At 39.6% G+C, this 17,139-nt stretch overlaps 1 protein-coding gene across 16 annotated transcripts in view; it reads right to left on the reverse strand.

The window, feature by feature from the left end:
* SOX5 (SRY-box transcription factor 5) overlaps positions 1-17,139 on the reverse strand; it is a 613,432-nt gene that overhangs the window by 31,216 nt on the left and 565,077 nt on the right. For all 16 annotated transcript variants that reach the window (XM_032105155.1, XM_032105160.1, XM_032105153.1 and 13 more), the window contains 2 exons: positions 5,643-5,820; positions 277-422 (listed from right to left, as the gene is read on the reverse strand). In XM_032105155.1, coding sequence (XP_031961046.1) covers positions 277-422; positions 5,643-5,820 — 324 coding nt within the window. The remainder of the gene's footprint in view (positions 1-276; positions 423-5,642; positions 5,821-17,139) is intronic.

The raw sequence follows: 17,139 nt of genomic DNA on the forward strand, positions 1-17,139 counted from the left end.
GAGAATTAGTGGCCTCCAAAATTCTTGTGAGAGCTTTAACTATCTCTACCTCCTCCCCATTCTCACCCAGGGGTCTCCAGGCCTCTCTTTCATTTCATCTTTTGGTTGTGGTTTTCATTTTGCTTTTCACTTTTTTTGAACTATTCTGTTTCAAAAACAGGGAAAGAAAAATAGAGTGAGAAAAAGGAGGAAGAGAAGGGAGGAAGAACCTGGGTATCTGTGGGGAGAGGCAAATTCCTACTCTGACCCTTTGCAGAAGGAGTCTGGGAAACTCACTTTTTCTGTCCTGCAGTTATTGAGACCCAGGCTGTTCACCACGGCCACCTTCCCATCCAGCACCTGCTGCTCCCTCCGAAGTTGCTCCTTCATCTGTCGGGCCTCCTGGATTGCCTTGGTAACAGCATCGTGGTCATTTAAATAACCTGATGACGTGATAGAAGAAAGGATGTCTTAAAAAAAGAAAGTTACAAGAAAACACTTTAGCTTTCATCAATGGAACGCAGAGTTTATCATTATTAATGAGAAAGAGTTAAAAGGCAATGCCCACAAACCTGTCAGTGCTCAGTAATTCTGTTGTTGTTATGATAGAGCCACCTGGACGTAAAGCATGAGAAACCTCGGTGCCAAAATACTCGTTCTTGCTATTTGATCCTATTAGTTTCAATATTTCCCTGACACTGCAGAGGTTAGCCCTGTGGTTTGTATGCAGCAGGATGTAACCGGATAAGAGTTAGGGGAAGCTTTGATCATGCCAGCAATCCCAAACTCTTAAAAATAGACCGTTTCATTCTTCCCCTTCTTAAAACTTGTGAATACATTAAAATAAACCACAGGTGGCGGTGGTTTGCTATACATATGAAATGCATAATGGCTGGGAAGAGAAACCTCATCCACTGAATGCTCCCCGCCACCACCTGTCATTCACAAATGTACAAGAAACCACAGCTACACGGACCTACATTCCCACTCCTATTCACGCTGCTAATAGTAGGTCAAATGTCCACTGTTTTGCCACAAATTTACAGCCTAGGGCTTAGCCTTGGTAGTCACTGCATTATTTCCTTTTAAAATGTTACAAGCATCACTAGCACAGCTAATACTATTTAATTTTAAATGTAACACTTTGTCATTTTTTTCCTTTAATGTACTGTAGACCATACTTATTATGATCTGCATGTGATTTGTAGGATAGAATACTGATGGGAGACTCCAAGCCCTAGTCTGTTTTTTCAAATATTAAAGGAGAGGCTAATATCTATTGATCTCCCTCTCCCCCTCCACATCCCCACACGTGTGCACACACACACACACACACACTTCTTTCTGTCTTTTAACTAGGGCATAAAAATGGCATAAAATGAATCTGTAATATGAAATTGCCCAGAAAAGGGACTTCTGTTTGTGACATGAGGCTAAATCTATCCAGATCCATTGGTGAATTGTGACAGATGGAGGGACTGTGAGACAGAAGGCAGGCACTAATCACACACAAAATGACCGGCTTGCCTCAACATGTTCCATGGATTCCAGCAAACTTTACACCCTAATCCATTTTTAGAACAAAAAACATCTGGGCCATAAATCCTCTAATCTGCCAAAACACGCTATTAAATCCCATGATTTGTTGAAAAACACTAAGATTAAAGAAAGGAAATATAAAATGGCTAACTGCCGTGTTAGGAAAGTGTTATTAATACTCTTTCTTTGTCTCAATTATGAATGTTCTGTTCCTAAAGAGCCTTGTCTAATCATGTCAGATTACACATCCTTGTTGTATTGCGAGACTCTTCTATCTGATCCACTGATTGCCAAAAAACGTAGGACATTGTCTTGCTGCTTAAAACATTTCAGGGGAAGAAGCTGATGTCAGATTAGTTCAGTGCTGTGCTGCTGTCAGGATTTTAGTTTGATTTTATTGTTTGTTTTTTTTTTTGGACTGCAGAAAGAGCAGGACTGGTACTCCCATCTTCCTTGGAGAGCAAAAGCTAGAAAGAAAAGTTTCTGTGTGGTTTGACTATTGTTAATTGTACTGACAGCTAGTTTTGGCTAAAACCCCAGGAACCCTGAGAGTTTTATATGAAATAACTTGATCCACATTGCTTTTATTAAATGACCCAGTTCAGTAATTCCCAGCCAATGGAATTAGTGTAATTCCAGTTTTCCCAGCATAAGGAAGAATATAGTCTGCACCAGTACAGTGCTACCAGTCGATTTTTTTTTCATCTCCATTTTACCAACTTGCTTGGTTTCTTCCCCAGTTTGCATCTGCTAACCTTTGCATCTGAACAACCTTGCATGTAGTCAGAATAAATTAAAAAGGAAGGAAATAAACAAACAAACAGCAGTATTAGTGCTGCTTTTGCTCTTGTCTAGGTATAATACTTTCAATCTGTAAGAGAGCCAAATTTGCCTAGGAACTGGAATGCATGCCCTTCTCCAGACTATTTGGCTTTTCCTGAATACTGCTATCTTTGAGACAGTTTGGCACATGACAGTGAATAAAAGCAAGCACTCCTTATGTTTTTCAGTAGCTGCCAAGATGCTGGTGTGCAGGGAAATGATTAATATAGAAGCGAGTTGAATGTAAATTATTGTTGTTTAGGGTAGGTGGTGAATTACTGACAGAGAGGGGAACTGCATTACATAAAATGCACTTAGTTCCAAGGATTGCCAAACTAGCACAGAGATGTTGCAGATAATGGCAAAGAGCAGAGAGAAGTTGTTTCTGTTTTTAGTACACGGACATATGCCTGTTCCCAAAAAGAAATGCTTGGATTTAAAGTCATACATGAAGCCATGACATTTGTGACTGCTCAGTCTGCAGCACAATTTATACACTATAGGGATAGCTCTGGAAAGGGTTGTGGAGCTGTATGCCTGAGTGCAGCTATGCTGATAATCTCTGAGGCTCTGAGTTCATGTCCTCCAAAGAAAACTGAACAAATACACAGGCATTTCTCCATGTCATGGGGTCCAAGGAGCCTGAAGAACTGCTTTCAGAGAATGGTTTTAATTTGAAGTTACTGGTGGTGAAAAGTGACAGCTCAGCCACATCCCAGCAAGGTGGGCTGTGCACACCTAGGAGAGACAACTTGTGCCTTGTGCTGACAGCTCCAATCATTCCAGTGGTGGAGGTAACTGACTGACAAATGACTGAGTGTTTCCCAGTGACTTTTTGTAGAGGGATTTATCACTCAGGATTAGAAAGTGATGCAGTTTCTCTACCGTGTCAGGGACCTTTGTAGCTTTGCTAAAAACGCTGTCAAAATTTTTCATGGTGTAGCTCCTGCTGGAAGGTGACTTGAAATTTCATGCTCACTTCAAGATCACCAAATAGTTTCATCATGGCAATGAGTCCTACTTGCTGTAACTTCTGTTGGATCTGGCCTAGCAGTTAGCAGGAGACGCTGTAGGGTGTTCAGGAGCTTTTCTTTCTTGTAGTCTTCCAGTAAAGGATAAACCTTTGCTAGAAGTACACTGTGTCCATCCAGCTCTTGCACCAGTTAAAGACAGCTTATCTTACATATACAGCATGCACAGTGATACTGCTCAGCAACCTCAAAAAGTCACTTTCTACCTTTGTAGCTGAGAGATGTACAGCAGTGAACTCCATGTCATTAACAATAACTTAAGTATGTTATCTTTTGCTCCACAGTTTTCCATGGTTTATTAATGGTATAACACATTAATTCTTCTTACAAGAGTGACCTTTAAAGCTCTATTCATCCTCACAGCTTTTATCCAATTACATTATCACTCATTAAAGGTACAGCATTTCAAAATCTGCACCTTGTTAAAAGAAGGAAATTGCAGGGGTCTCAAACCTATGGAAAATATCAGGTGTGCAGGGAAAGAAGATTGAAGAGGGGAGAACAAGCAATGTCTTGCCACTGAGATGTGAGTCAGATGCTTACTTTCCATCAAAATATGATGCTCCCTCTACTTAAGGACAAAAAACCTAATGTGAAAAAATTGAAATTCGATGCATTGTGCATGGAGAGCAGCAGGGTCAAGCAAATCAAAGATGAAATACATTATTATGTACCACAGTTAAAGAGTGTAGGGTTAATAACAATACAGACATTAACAATTAGTAATGTGATATTTAAAAAATATTTATATAATTGTAATGTGTCATACCAAATAAATTTCAGTGCATAGCACTGCTGTATCACAGACATAGCTTCTATTAGGTTTGACCTATGGCTTCTTTTGGGGTTTTTTGTGCTATCCCTGAAAGTGGCCAAGCAGGAGATGCTTTAGGAGAGGAACATGACAGACAGTAGAAAAAGTACATCTGCCTCACTTAATTCCTAAAACAGAGCTTCATTTACATAATGAAATCTTGATTCAGGTTATACTCAATCACATCATGGAGTACAACATTTCAGTTACAAGGATCAAGAATGGGGTGTGTACACATTTTCCTTATACACACAAAGAGCGGTCCCTTTAACACATCAGATTTATGAAATTACCACTAAGACTGTTATTATTTAGATAGTCTTTAGGCAAAGACATAATTTTGGCAGGAGGAAGAATTACACTATTTTCTGGAACAATGGTAAAACCAGACAGTCAAGACTTTTTGCAACATAAACCAACAAATTTCAGGTTTTTTTGAACGAACCTGGTGATTGCTTTGCTTATTACACCAAGGTAAAATAATATTCCATTCAGCATTTGGACAGACTAGGGACTAAACTTGTAATTTTGGAAAGATACAGACTTTTAACTTCAAGGGATATTTTTGAAGGTTTATCCATCACTTTTAGATGACATAGTATACTATCATGGGTCTTCAATGACCACCATTAGACAGGTCACTGTCTTTAATGTGTGCCATTAAACAAACAGCATTTATTAACTTCTATTGATAAAGCAGCATCTGAAATAACATAGGTCTTCGTTTTCTGACTCTGTAAAAGTTAAGATACCCCTCCTGAAAGGAAAAGTCTCTCCGAGTTTTCTTCACTGACACCAACCAACTGGAGTATTATGGTCAAACTGTGACAGCTCCTGGCCCACTGCCTGGCAGTGGCTGATAAAAACTCCCTTTCCATTAGGACCTATCCCTTGTTATGAGTGGGTGTCCTGGGGTGATGTTATGAGGCTGCTTTATCCCTTAACCGTCCGCTCAACGCCCAAGGACGCTGTGCCATTAAGATGGACCCGGGGACAGGACTGGAGCCACGGACCCGAGGGGGCAGTTGAACAGCTCAACCCAACGGCTCGGGGGTTCCAGGGGCTCGGGGGGGAGTGAGCTGGGAGCACTGTGCTTCTTTTCTGGGTTTCCTTTGTGTTCCAGCTAGCTGGGAAAAGGTTCTGTTGGGTTTTTTTCTTGTTATTTTTTCCGCTTTCCTTCCCCTTGCCTCACTGCCTCCCTTCCCTCCTCGCCGGTCCGGAGAGCCCGCGGGGGTGGCCCCGGCTGGTCTGAGCCTGGGTGTCTGTTTCCTCTCAGGGAATTTGTTGTATTTTGAGGTTTTTTTTTCATTCTGTTCTACCCTGTTTTGTTTGTGTGTTTATAAACAGTTTGGTTCCCCACTTTCACTTCTTGTGACCCATTTGTCTCATTGACGGAAGGAAAGGGGAGGCCCTTTTCCCTTCGGAGGAGACACTTACTCCAGAGTGACTGAGCTCACCTATTGTGTTGGCTCTGGCCGAAGGACTCGCTAATGTTGCTGGCACGGAGGACTTTAGTGAACTGGCCCCACTGTTTATTCTCAGAGCTGGCATGTGAGGAGAGGTGGGTGATGTGGGAGATTTGCCATCAGATGTCTTGGGTTTGGCTGAAAGGTTCAGAGGCTGGGCCACTTCATCCTGTGACAAGCAGAGGAGAAAAGAATGTTATCACCAAACTGCTGTTGGCACAACACCGCCCAAGTGAAGACAGTGGTTTCAGCTCATTTGAACTTCTAAACCTGAGAAGTTGTATCATATATATGAAGATCAAATGTGATACCATCTTGTCACTCTAGTTTGGAACTGAAATGACTGATAAACTGGAAAATTAGTGTGACATGATTAGAGAACATCATCCATTTGCACTTTGCGTGAGAGCTGTCTCTGAAGAAATTATTCCCATCAACAAGACATTTGCTTCTATAATGAAAATAAAGAGGAACGTTACAGTTATATTTTATTTTGAATCTTATAATCATTAATGAAGTAAAAACTGAAGAGTATCTTCACTTAAAACTCAACCACCACTAGCCAAACTGGGCAAACAAGTGAATGGGGGTTCAGTTGGGTTTTTTTATGGTCTTTTTTTTCTTTTGCACCTTTTTCTTGAGGTTTTGTTTTGTTTTAACCTGTACTTTCCCTTGAACTTCCCAGACTTAGAATTCCAAGCACAAAAATACCATAGCAAATAAATACTTCTTTTCCACCTTAAAATCTGAGACAATAACCTGGATAATTCTGCACATAGCCCTAGAATTTTTATCTTTTGCAAAGTTGAATTTCTAGATTTCAGCAATTATTATTATAATGTGAAAATAGAAAAATTGGGTGACATTTTTTGAAGGGCAACTGAAATTATTCCTAAACCTGGCTTGATTACACAGAGTGACAGACAGTGCTATAAAAAACATTAAAATGCCAAGTAATGTATTTTTGTTTGACCAAAGTAAAATACAGTAAGGAAAAAAAACCAAAAAACCAACAGAGAAGGAAGAAAAGGATTTTCAACAAGGGGAGCATTTTAGAAGTGTTTTTAACTGACTTTCAAATAAGCAGAACTAATGCATGTGATGTTAGATCAAATCATCACATAAGAGCTTAGCTCTTGTCTGACACTGTAACTTAGGAGAGTCATCCTTTAGCTACAAAAAGTGTTACATCAGACAACTGGGTTTCAGCTCTAGGCACTGAAGAAACTGATTCTGATCTCCCTAAATTTAAGTATGTTTAGTTTTATAGAATTATTCCTGACTTACAACAATGCAAAGCTGAGTGAGATTAGACTCGTAATGTTTGAGTGTTTTACCACCAAAGTATCTGTAACTATCATGTAACACTGATTCTTTTCCACACAGGGCGGTGTGCTGCCGTAAAGAAGGAATTTTATAGCTGCCTAGTGCTTGAGGAAGTATGATGTAGATGTCTCCAAACACAAGACAATTCTGAAAAGCACTGTCACGTAACTTTTCCGTTGCCTTTGAGCAAAGCACCTTTGTTAGATTTGATTATATTTCTCCATTTGGTTATATTTCTACACAGTTTTGTGATAGTCATAGCAGATAAACATTATCAGAGGCACTGTGGACAAAGCTGTCATCCTTAAAGTGATGTTGAAAGCCATCCTAGAGGCAACTTGTGCATAAAATAAATGGGAAAAAATCAATGCATAAAATTGCCTAAGGAGCCTACATACTGTACTCTCAGAAGTGAATTAGGTATCTAGATAGCAGAGTTCTGTTGATCTTCTAGGAGATTTAAGTTGCAGGGTTAAAAATGTCACAGTAAAACCAGTATTTGAGATTTTTAGAAGGGATTTGTTACTTTACAGAAATACAAATCCATTGTATTAGAATACAATAGATAAAAATAAGGATAAAATAAAATTAGAATAAAATAAAATACTAGCCAAATGGAAGGGGATTTGCTTTGCTGCTCCCCTGATTTCAATTAAAAAATAAAGGAATCTCACAACAGTCCAACTATAATGTTGTGAAATCAGTACTGAGTTAGTTGCATAAAAGTTTTAAGTACAAATGGGCCAACAACCCAACCAAATGCAGTGACCTTGTCCCAGACAAGGATCCCTGAATAGCAAAGTCATGTATTTGGAAGACAGCATGAGAGGCAAAGCAAACCTGCTCACAGACTTTTTTCAGTTCAATCCAAGAGGGGTTGGTTTCCACGTACATTCGATTCTTGACCTCTGCTGCAAGTCTCAACAAAAGGGGCTGATTAGTGTCAGATATGGTACTAAAAGCTGCAATGTGCTCTCTGCCTAAAGGAAGTCTGACTGAGAGTCGCACCAGTTCAGAAGGAGCAGCAGCTAGTCCCTGATGGGAATGGCTCTCACACACTGCAAAGGCAGCTTGGATTCCAACCTGCATCCTTACATTGAAAGGTTTTTTCAGTCTCATTCTTTTGCCTCAGCCCCTCAGCTATCCTTTCCCCATAAAGCTTATTTCTTCCCTCCTCTTGCTTCTCCCTTTTCTCAGCTCTTCTCTTCCCTATTTTTTAAGCTGGTATGAAGGCAAGGTCATGTGCAAATCCAACAGTGGTTCTGATCTCGTTTAATGCGAGTTAGAAACACAGGAGGTGTTTTTTTCCCCATTGTAGGCATCAAGCAATGAGGCTGTCTGTGTTGTAACTATTCTTGGTAGTAAGAATGCTCTTCTTCATTCAAGTCAGCATAGCCTTCTCTGGAGCCAAGAAATATAAGGCCTTGTGGAAATAATAGAAGTCGACAGTTCCAGAGCTGATAAATGTCATTCCAAAGTGCCCCTTCATTAACTTTCATTGTGTGTTCAGGCTAATGGTAAATTAATCAGAGGTCACAGAAGCTTGGTTCTCATAAATGAGGATAAGTAAACCATTTTCAGCTATTATATGTATTTATAAAATGATACTACTTCACTGTTTGGTCTTCATAACATTTTTACTTCTGTTATTTCAAAGAGCATTCTCAAATCCTCGCTGGAAGTCAAATGCATTAAAAATTCAGTCAGACAATTTAGAAATCCTACATTGCATCATGATTTGGTAATAACTTCAGTCATTTCCTTTACAATAGTGGAACTACACTGATTTATTCCAAAGGACTCTCAAAAATATCTGGGGGACAAGTAATAACATACAATTGTGTTAAGTGTGAACATGACTGTTAGGATCTTCACTCCTATAATGTCAGTGAAACATTTTACTCTTTTCCCTTTCTGCAACCATAAATTCAAAATCCTCTGCTCTTCCAGCTTAAATCAAGAACTGTACTGTCTTCATTATTGATCTGAGCCTGTATAACCCCAAGAAGAATTAGGTATTAGTCTACCTTTATTTTTTAAGTATAAAATCTCCCAGCTAACATTCTGCCACTTTACAGATTAGCAGAATTCTCCCAACCATGCCAGGGCTGTGTATAAGACAGCTTGGGCAAGTAAGAGACATAAAAGATAAAGAACAGATGTAGCACCTTCAGGTAGATGGTATCTTTCAACAGCCAGGAGATTTGATTTTATGCAGTGGATCACAGAATCTAGAATTACTCCCTGCACTCAGTTTTTATTAGAGAAAGTATTGATTGGTCCCTACCTTTTTTTTGAAATGCACCTATTCTAAGATGACATTGATAAGGTGTTTTTTTTTCCCAAGCCAATATTTTTTAAAGAGTTAAAGTCAAACATTTATTTATATATCAGCCAAAACAATTAATGCTGAGACTAGAGGACATTAAGACCCAAAAGGCTTGTAATAATACAAACACAGATGTGATGAAAGTAAAATATGATCTTGATTAAAGGTTATGAAATGGCTCTTTTAAAGTAGCACATTTGTCTTACAAAACAAAACACACACACGCACACACACAAAATAAATGTAGAGAATAAAGCATAAGCAAAACCACATGAAGGAGGGCTAATAAAATGTACCCACAGAAAGCAAAGCATTGGTAAAGAGATTCCCATCCCTTGTATCACAGTTGTGTCAGAACAGCTGCTGTTTGAGGGAGAACTGATTTGCTTCCCAGGATTGGAGGACTCATTAACCAGAACTTGAATTCAGGGAACTTTAAATCCTTGATTTCCTCTAGATTTTTTTCGCAGCTCTATCTAGGTATTTGAGTAAAGAAAGAACCCTTCACCTACACCAGAATTTGGGGGTTAAGTAAAACATTCAAGACCTGTATTTTGTAGCTTCACTCAACCTGGATTAGTATAACTTTGAGCAGTCATATTTTAAACTTTAGACACAGAAAATCTCCAAGTTTAAGTGCCTGACATGCAACACATAAACAGAAACGCTGCTGGCAAGTTGAGTGTGGATCACACTGTTTTTATAATGTTTGTATGGTCCTTTGAAAAGGTAAAATGCTAGGTTAACCCAAAGTGCTTATTAACATGGGAGGAAAAAATGAAAGAAAGGGAAAAGGAAGAGATTTGGCCACAGTCATACAGTGACAGTGGCAGAGCTTCAGACAGACCCAAGAATTCTGACTCGCAGTCACCAATCTTGAAATAGTTGGCTGAAATGATGTCTTTTCTAATCTTTCCATCATGCTGTCTCTATTTACTTCTTCCTAGGATAAAAGGTTAATTCATCTCTATGGAGAATAGATATGGAAAAAGAAGAGGATAAAATCTGATTTTGAGAAACCATCTAAACCATTTATTAAAAATGGTACTATTTTAACACCAAGAACTGAATAAAAGACTGATAGCCCACATGAATGAACCAGCCTCAGAGAATGAAAAAAGGGTGGTGTGGGGGTGGGGAGTGGTGCTGAAGAACCCAGACGATTCATTAGGATTTGATAATCTCACTCCTTTTCACATATTTTAAGATTAGTGCACTATTAAAATACAGTTACTGAATTATTGTACTGTCATTTAAATCCAAGTGCTGGATCCCACTGTGGCATGCGCTGAAAGTCCAGGTTGCAGGGTTTATTACAAAATCATGAACTACTCTGGGTATCATCTGACTGGCAATACAAATGTGCTTAAATGACCTGGCATAAGCACAGCCCAGCCTGCTATACTAAAGAGGCTTTTCATGACCTCTGGGAACACATTCACCACATCTTGCTGCCTATTTAAATGACCTTGACAGTACAAATTACTGCCAAATGAGTTAGAAATAAGAAGTCAGGGAGGGGGGTTTCTAAAAGATTGCCTCTGCCACCTCACCAGAAACAAAGTCTTATACCCACACCCTGGTTCTGTTTCCTGGAGATCTTGATTTCAATAGAAATGCAAAATATGGAGCACTCACTGGCATGTCTGGGGCAGAAGACAATGACGCTATTGTTGCCCACTGAACAATGCAGCCTCAGTGGCTTATCCTGTCTCCTGCTTATCCAAAAATGTCTAACCAAAATACATAAGAAACCGAGGTGCAACAGCAGAGATGCAAAGAAAATCCTCTGGAATCAGTGTCCCTCAAGACTACAGCTGTCCACACACTTATACAAAGACACTGGCAGCTTCCTTCACATCCCCTCCCCTTCTTCTGAAGCCACTCATGGTGAAACTATCAGTGGTGATAATAAGAAGCCAAGAGGTAAAGGCAGTTGTGAAACATGTTGTATAAATGAACCATGCTGCTGATATTATCCTCACTGATGAAATAATTGTATTAAATTAAGCAGGGATGTTCACATGACAGGATGGGTGAATTAGATAATGCTCATCTGCAGCTGTACCTCCTCCTGCCACATTCTCAAGTTTTGATTAAGAATAATGTGTCCCTTCCTGCAAAGGTGGAAATTTCTCTAACTACGTAGAAAAACAGATACAAGACATAAAAATAGGTATCTTGGTTATGATACAGTAATAAACACAACAGAATTATTCTTCAGGTTCAGAGAAGTCGCTTTATTGTATTCTTGCCCACAAGTTTCAGCACCAAAAGTAGAAGGCATGACTAGACTCTGGTTAGAAAGGAAAAGGCACTAAAGAAAAGGATGAGGGCAGGTATAAGGAACAACTGTGTTCTTTCCTACTGATTCTGCAAAGTGCACAGACCTTTACTTCTGTGATGGTGCAGAAAGATGTCTGCCTGGATTTTTTTCTATACCCAGAGCAGCTTTTTCTTTTCTTTTTTTTTTTTTTTTTTAAATGGGGTTGCTTTGCTGAGTATCTTTTCCTGAGTGAGTTTCTCTCAGAAGGCAGGTACTTTCTGGACTCAGGGTATGTTATCCAACCAAAGTTAGTACTTTACTGATACTGCCCAAATACTCTTCTTCATGGCACTTGAAACAAAGGGGGAAACTGAGCTGCCTCATACTCGTGACAAATATTCTTTCTCTTTTCTGGTCTGCTTATATTTATGAATAAATTACTCGCAAAGGCTGATTTATACACTAGGAGGATTATTGCACAGTCTCCATTCTTGTTCACAGAGAAAACTGGTGTAGGAACATAGTAAGTGAATCTGTTTTGTTACACCTGGGACAGAGAGGACTTCTCCCCCAGTCTTCTTTTGCAACCCTAGGGACTCTCAGTGAGGATATTCTCTGGGGACTTTTTCCTCTCAGAGAGATCCCTAACATCCTCCCCTTCCTTTTTTCTTTACAGGAAGCCTAGCTGCCAGGAAAGAAGTCAGCCGTCATAAAGACTAATTTACTGCCCTGGAAACACCAAGCTTTGATTTTGTCTGGTCTGCATGTTGTCACAGTAAAAAACAGAGAGCTGCTGGGTGTTTTTCGCTTTGTATTTAGCAGTGTTGTTTCCCAAAGTTGTATGCAGAATTCCCAAACAGATATAGGAAGAACAAAAGAGCAGCATGCAAAATGACCTGTTTATGAACATGGCAGGCCCTGGATGACTCCTTCTCCTCCACGCCACAACCTTTGTATGCAATGCACAGCACTTATTCTGTAGTACCTATTCTATAAGCCATGGAATACAGATGCTGAAATAATAGAGGAGAAAATACAAAAGTCTAGGATCATTTTACTCCTCCTGCTATCTCAGACATGGAAGAGTGGGATGTTGCAGTTACAGGGCAGCCTAAAAGCAGTGTCTGGGGAGAGAGTTATGGAACTGCTCTTCAAAGTCTCTATCCATTGATGACCTGGGGTAAAGGCCTTCCTTTTGTGTAGCATCTGGTCAGACCTCTGCACACAGAAGCAGCTCTTTAACAGTCTTCAGGAAAGACTGCACTGGGATCTTGCCCTTTGGGGTCTTGTGGAGCACAAGGCAGGCTGCTTGGCCAACAGAATACACCAGGACATGCAGCTTAGCAAAATGAACAGACTGGTACATGTTTACCCAAAATTCATTTGTTTAGTTTCACAAATCTTCAGAGACACATCCTCCAAACCACACTTGCAGCTTCTGGCTGGCTTTGGACTGTCAAAATGCCCAACCATCCTTGTGAACTCTGCTAGTAATCTCCACAGACAAATAGCACAATGTGTTTGAGGAAAGCAGCCAGTATGAGATTTCTAGGCTAATTTTCCTTGATCACGAGTTTTCAGTCACAACAACCTCTAGGGAAACCTGATGACTTATGGATGCTTATCCCAATCCAGATCCAAACTTCAAGCATTCGTTTTCATCCACACAGAAGTAAATTACTTAGTCCTATCACCATTATTCTTCTACTTGGGCATTTGCTCTTCTGTTTGACAGGAACCAGCAGAAGTGAGAGTTGCTCACCACATTGCTGAGGACCCAGTAAAAGGATTTTCAGTACAGCATGAAACAAAACTGCAGGAACAAAGAGCTTTTAGTGTTTACTTGCACCTCATAACGAAAAATCTCCTTCCCATTCAGCATCTCTAAGTGAGTGAAAATTTAACTCAGCAGCCTCATATACAAAAAAGCCTCAGTGAAGCTGCTTCTGAGCAAATCTTGCCAGGTTGGTCCTGAAAAGAGAAGGGTCCATGTTGAGTAAAGATGAAACATGAGCCAGTGCAGAAGGACTATTCACTTGGGATCCTCCTCATGTGTACTTCACGCCAAACTTGGGTCCTGCTGTTAGCTTTTTGCATCTAATTATTGTTCAGCTGAATTTCTCACATCACTGCTGCACCTGTTTATTTGGTATAATGCTATTAATGAAGCGCTTAGGTCAGAAGCTCAAGTCAGAGGCTAAGCAGGAGGAGTGATTTAGGCACAGGTCAGCAGGGACTGACACAGACACTGCAAATCTGCAGGGGAAGATGACAACCAATTTTTCACAATTTTAACCATGAAAATCACATTACATGTGGTAAAAATCATTAGAGGGGATCACAAAATCGTGGGGGAAAGGAAGGGAAAGGGTTCTTCCTAGGAAGAATTCTTCTCCCAAATTGCCCCCACTGAAATACAAGGCAACCAGTAAAGTGCAAGAGGGGGAAAAAAAAAATCACTTCTCCAGTGTACCATAGGAATTATTAATTAATTAGAGCTCATAATTACTCTGACAGCTTTTGCCTTATTTTACAACTGGGAAGAATAAGGCACAAAGTGGCTAAACGATTTGTCTAATCTCACACAGTGAGTAAACAGCTAAGTCATAAGGAAGAACAGAGCCACTCTTCCTCAGAGCAGTGTTTGGGAGTTTCTTTGATACTGTACTGAACCTCCTAAAATGTCCAGCTGCTTAATAAGAAGTTGCAAAAAAAGTAGACAGAGGTCAGACAGTTTGATCTGTGCTTATGTATTCCTGAAGTTGTGCTGGGTAGAAACTGTAGTGGTCTGTGCCCCCGTTAATTTTTTTTTTTCTTTAAAGTCCTTTCTGCATAATTCTGTCCCAATACAACCCAGAAGGCTGAACGTGTGGAGTTGTGTCCTTATTAATGCCTCTCCCACCTATAACAAGTCTGTTTAAAAAATGGAAATAGACATTGGACTGGATTTTGTTACTGCCTAAACTGAACCTCAAATCACCACCTTCCAACGAATAATCCCCAGTAAATGTTACGCAGAATGAACAGCAATAAAAACAACAACACCTGAAAGGACGGGGAAAGACTTGGAAGGAAATAAAACAAGGACCTGCAAAGCCAAACAGCATTACAAACTGGAACATTTTAAATGAACAACAAGAAAACAGAAGCCACACTGATCAAAGCCTCCCACCTCCTCTCTGTGGTGGATGACACCTTCGCTGGGAACACACCACCACCTCTAACCCCACACCTGCAAAAGGAATTAATTTCAAAAAGAATACAGACCAAAGTGAACCATATCAAAACAAATTAGCAACAGACCCCTCCTCCTGCTGTGGTCAGATAGGAGAGGCAAGGATGCTGCATAGTTGCTAAGATTCAGGGGAAAAAAAGACAAAACAACTCCCCCCCCATCCCCCCACCCAAACCCAGCTGTTGAAAACTTTAGAAGAAACAAGTCCAAAGACCTTGAAAGAAAAGATATTTCAAACAGCTTGGACAACTGGCAGGGGGCTAAGAAATTCCTTTTCAAAAAACACCTGTGCTTTCTCTGACTTTGGATATCTCTATGTAGCCTAGGTAGATTTTTCACTAAGAGAGGCAGCAAGTACAGCCCTATGAATATGTAGTGCAAAGATAACATATACTGTATTTATTTATAGATACACACAACTGCAACAAAAATGTCAAAATATGTTTTGCAACTGTAGATATGACCTGCTTGACAATTTGTTTTTCCAACTAATAGCTTTTCAAAAGAAAACTATCAACGCAAAGCTCATCTGTCTTTAATAGTTGCGTGCTATTAACAAAATCCTAGATCACTGAAATCAAAATGATTTTACAACCCAGTCTTGCTGGATATCTTTATGTTTCACCTCCTTTTAGCAGGAACATGAAATCTAATCAGCAGTTGCAGAAACTGGAGGGAGTTTAAGGTACTGTAGGGAATGTTCAAAGCCAACACATGCTCCTTCAGTAAATACTGCACTCACAGAAGAATTTGTTTAATATTTATACCCCATCCATGATCCCACATGTGGGGTCAACTACTTGAGAGAACACTTGTTGGGAATGGTTGGAAATTATTGCAGTCATGCCTTTTTTAATTGCTGATTCCTTAGGTCATGCCAAAGAGATTCAGCTTCAGTTCCTGACTTTCAAACAAACTTTCTCTGTGAATCTGAGTGAGTTGCTCCTCATCTAACCTTCTGTACATGGCCACTAACATCTTTGTGAAGTTATCATAAAATATCACCAAATATAAATTCTAGTGTTTTGCACAAGAGCACATGGCTACAGAAAGCAAAGGGTGAGCTCTTTGTCTCAATTCTCTTACAAAATTGGAGACAATACAACCTTTCACCTATGAAAAACGGTTTATTCTATGCAAACTGGGCATACATCAGACATGAAACTGCATGGGGACACCACCATTTTCAACTCTTTAAGTTTAGTAAGTACTATTGATATATATTTATATATCTTTATCTGTATCTCTCTCTATACATCTAGACATATATATACATATTGACCATACCTATTTCTATTATTATTTGCTGCTGAATGCAGAATACAAGCAGAAGAGTGTTGAAGAAATATTCAGCCCCCCTTGGTGCACAGACTTCAGATCCTATTCCTGATTCACACCAGCGGAAATGAAACCACCATCAGGACCAGTATTGGGGCCAAATTGCTGGCAGGCACAATGAACCACTAATTGGTGGATTCATTAGTAAGACTCATAGTTTGTCCCCATGAGATGCTGAATACTTTCAGCTCCTTTCAAAACCTTGCATCTTAGAAATTAAAATTAACAACTGCAAACTAGTATTTTTGTTACACTGTAGAAACTCAGCAGGAATTTGAAGTCAGATCACAGGAATGCCAAAACTCTATTATGTAAAATTAGGCAGATTTTTATCTACCATTTCCCTGTTAATTCTGGAGAACACACATGCATCCACACACAATAGCTACTCCATGCTGTTCCTCAAGCCTAAAAAATTGGTTAAAATAGTTTTTGTAATGCTGAAAGAAGACAACTGCCTCACAAAATACCTTTCAAATCCCCCAGCACTACACTATTAAGACAAACCTATTCTTTTCAGACATATAACAAATGTCTATTTAAGAACACATCCAAATGCATTTCCATCACTCAGCCAGAACATTCACCTCCCAGAAGCTAACACTGTAAGAGATGGAAAGAGAGACAGAGAGAGAGAGAGAGAGAGAGAGGAGACCTTTAGTCCACCTACTGGCTTCACTGAAGGCAGTGAATCCAGCTCTAGCTCATTTCAAGTAGGTTCATCTGTGTCAAAGGTTACCCACGAGCTATTTCTTGATGATTTATAGCTGATGTCTACAGATCTCCTTTTATTTTAATGATGACTTCAATACAGATGTTAAGACATTCTTTGTCTTCACAAAAGTGTATGAGAGGGAAGTTGACATCTTAAAAAAGGAACTTCAAGAGACTGATTCGCTTTTTCTGAACAGGGCCAGCAGCTCTGGGCAGTTTTTATATCTTATCAAGAAAAAAAAAAAGGAAAAAAAAAGCCCTCTTCATCCTTTTCTTACTA

The sequence above is a fragment of the Corvus moneduloides genome, chromosome 4 (assembly GCF_009650955.1).
Source record: "Corvus moneduloides isolate bCorMon1 chromosome 4, bCorMon1.pri, whole genome shotgun sequence".
In the NCBI taxonomy this organism is placed as follows: Eukaryota; Metazoa; Chordata; class Aves; order Passeriformes; family Corvidae; genus Corvus; species Corvus moneduloides.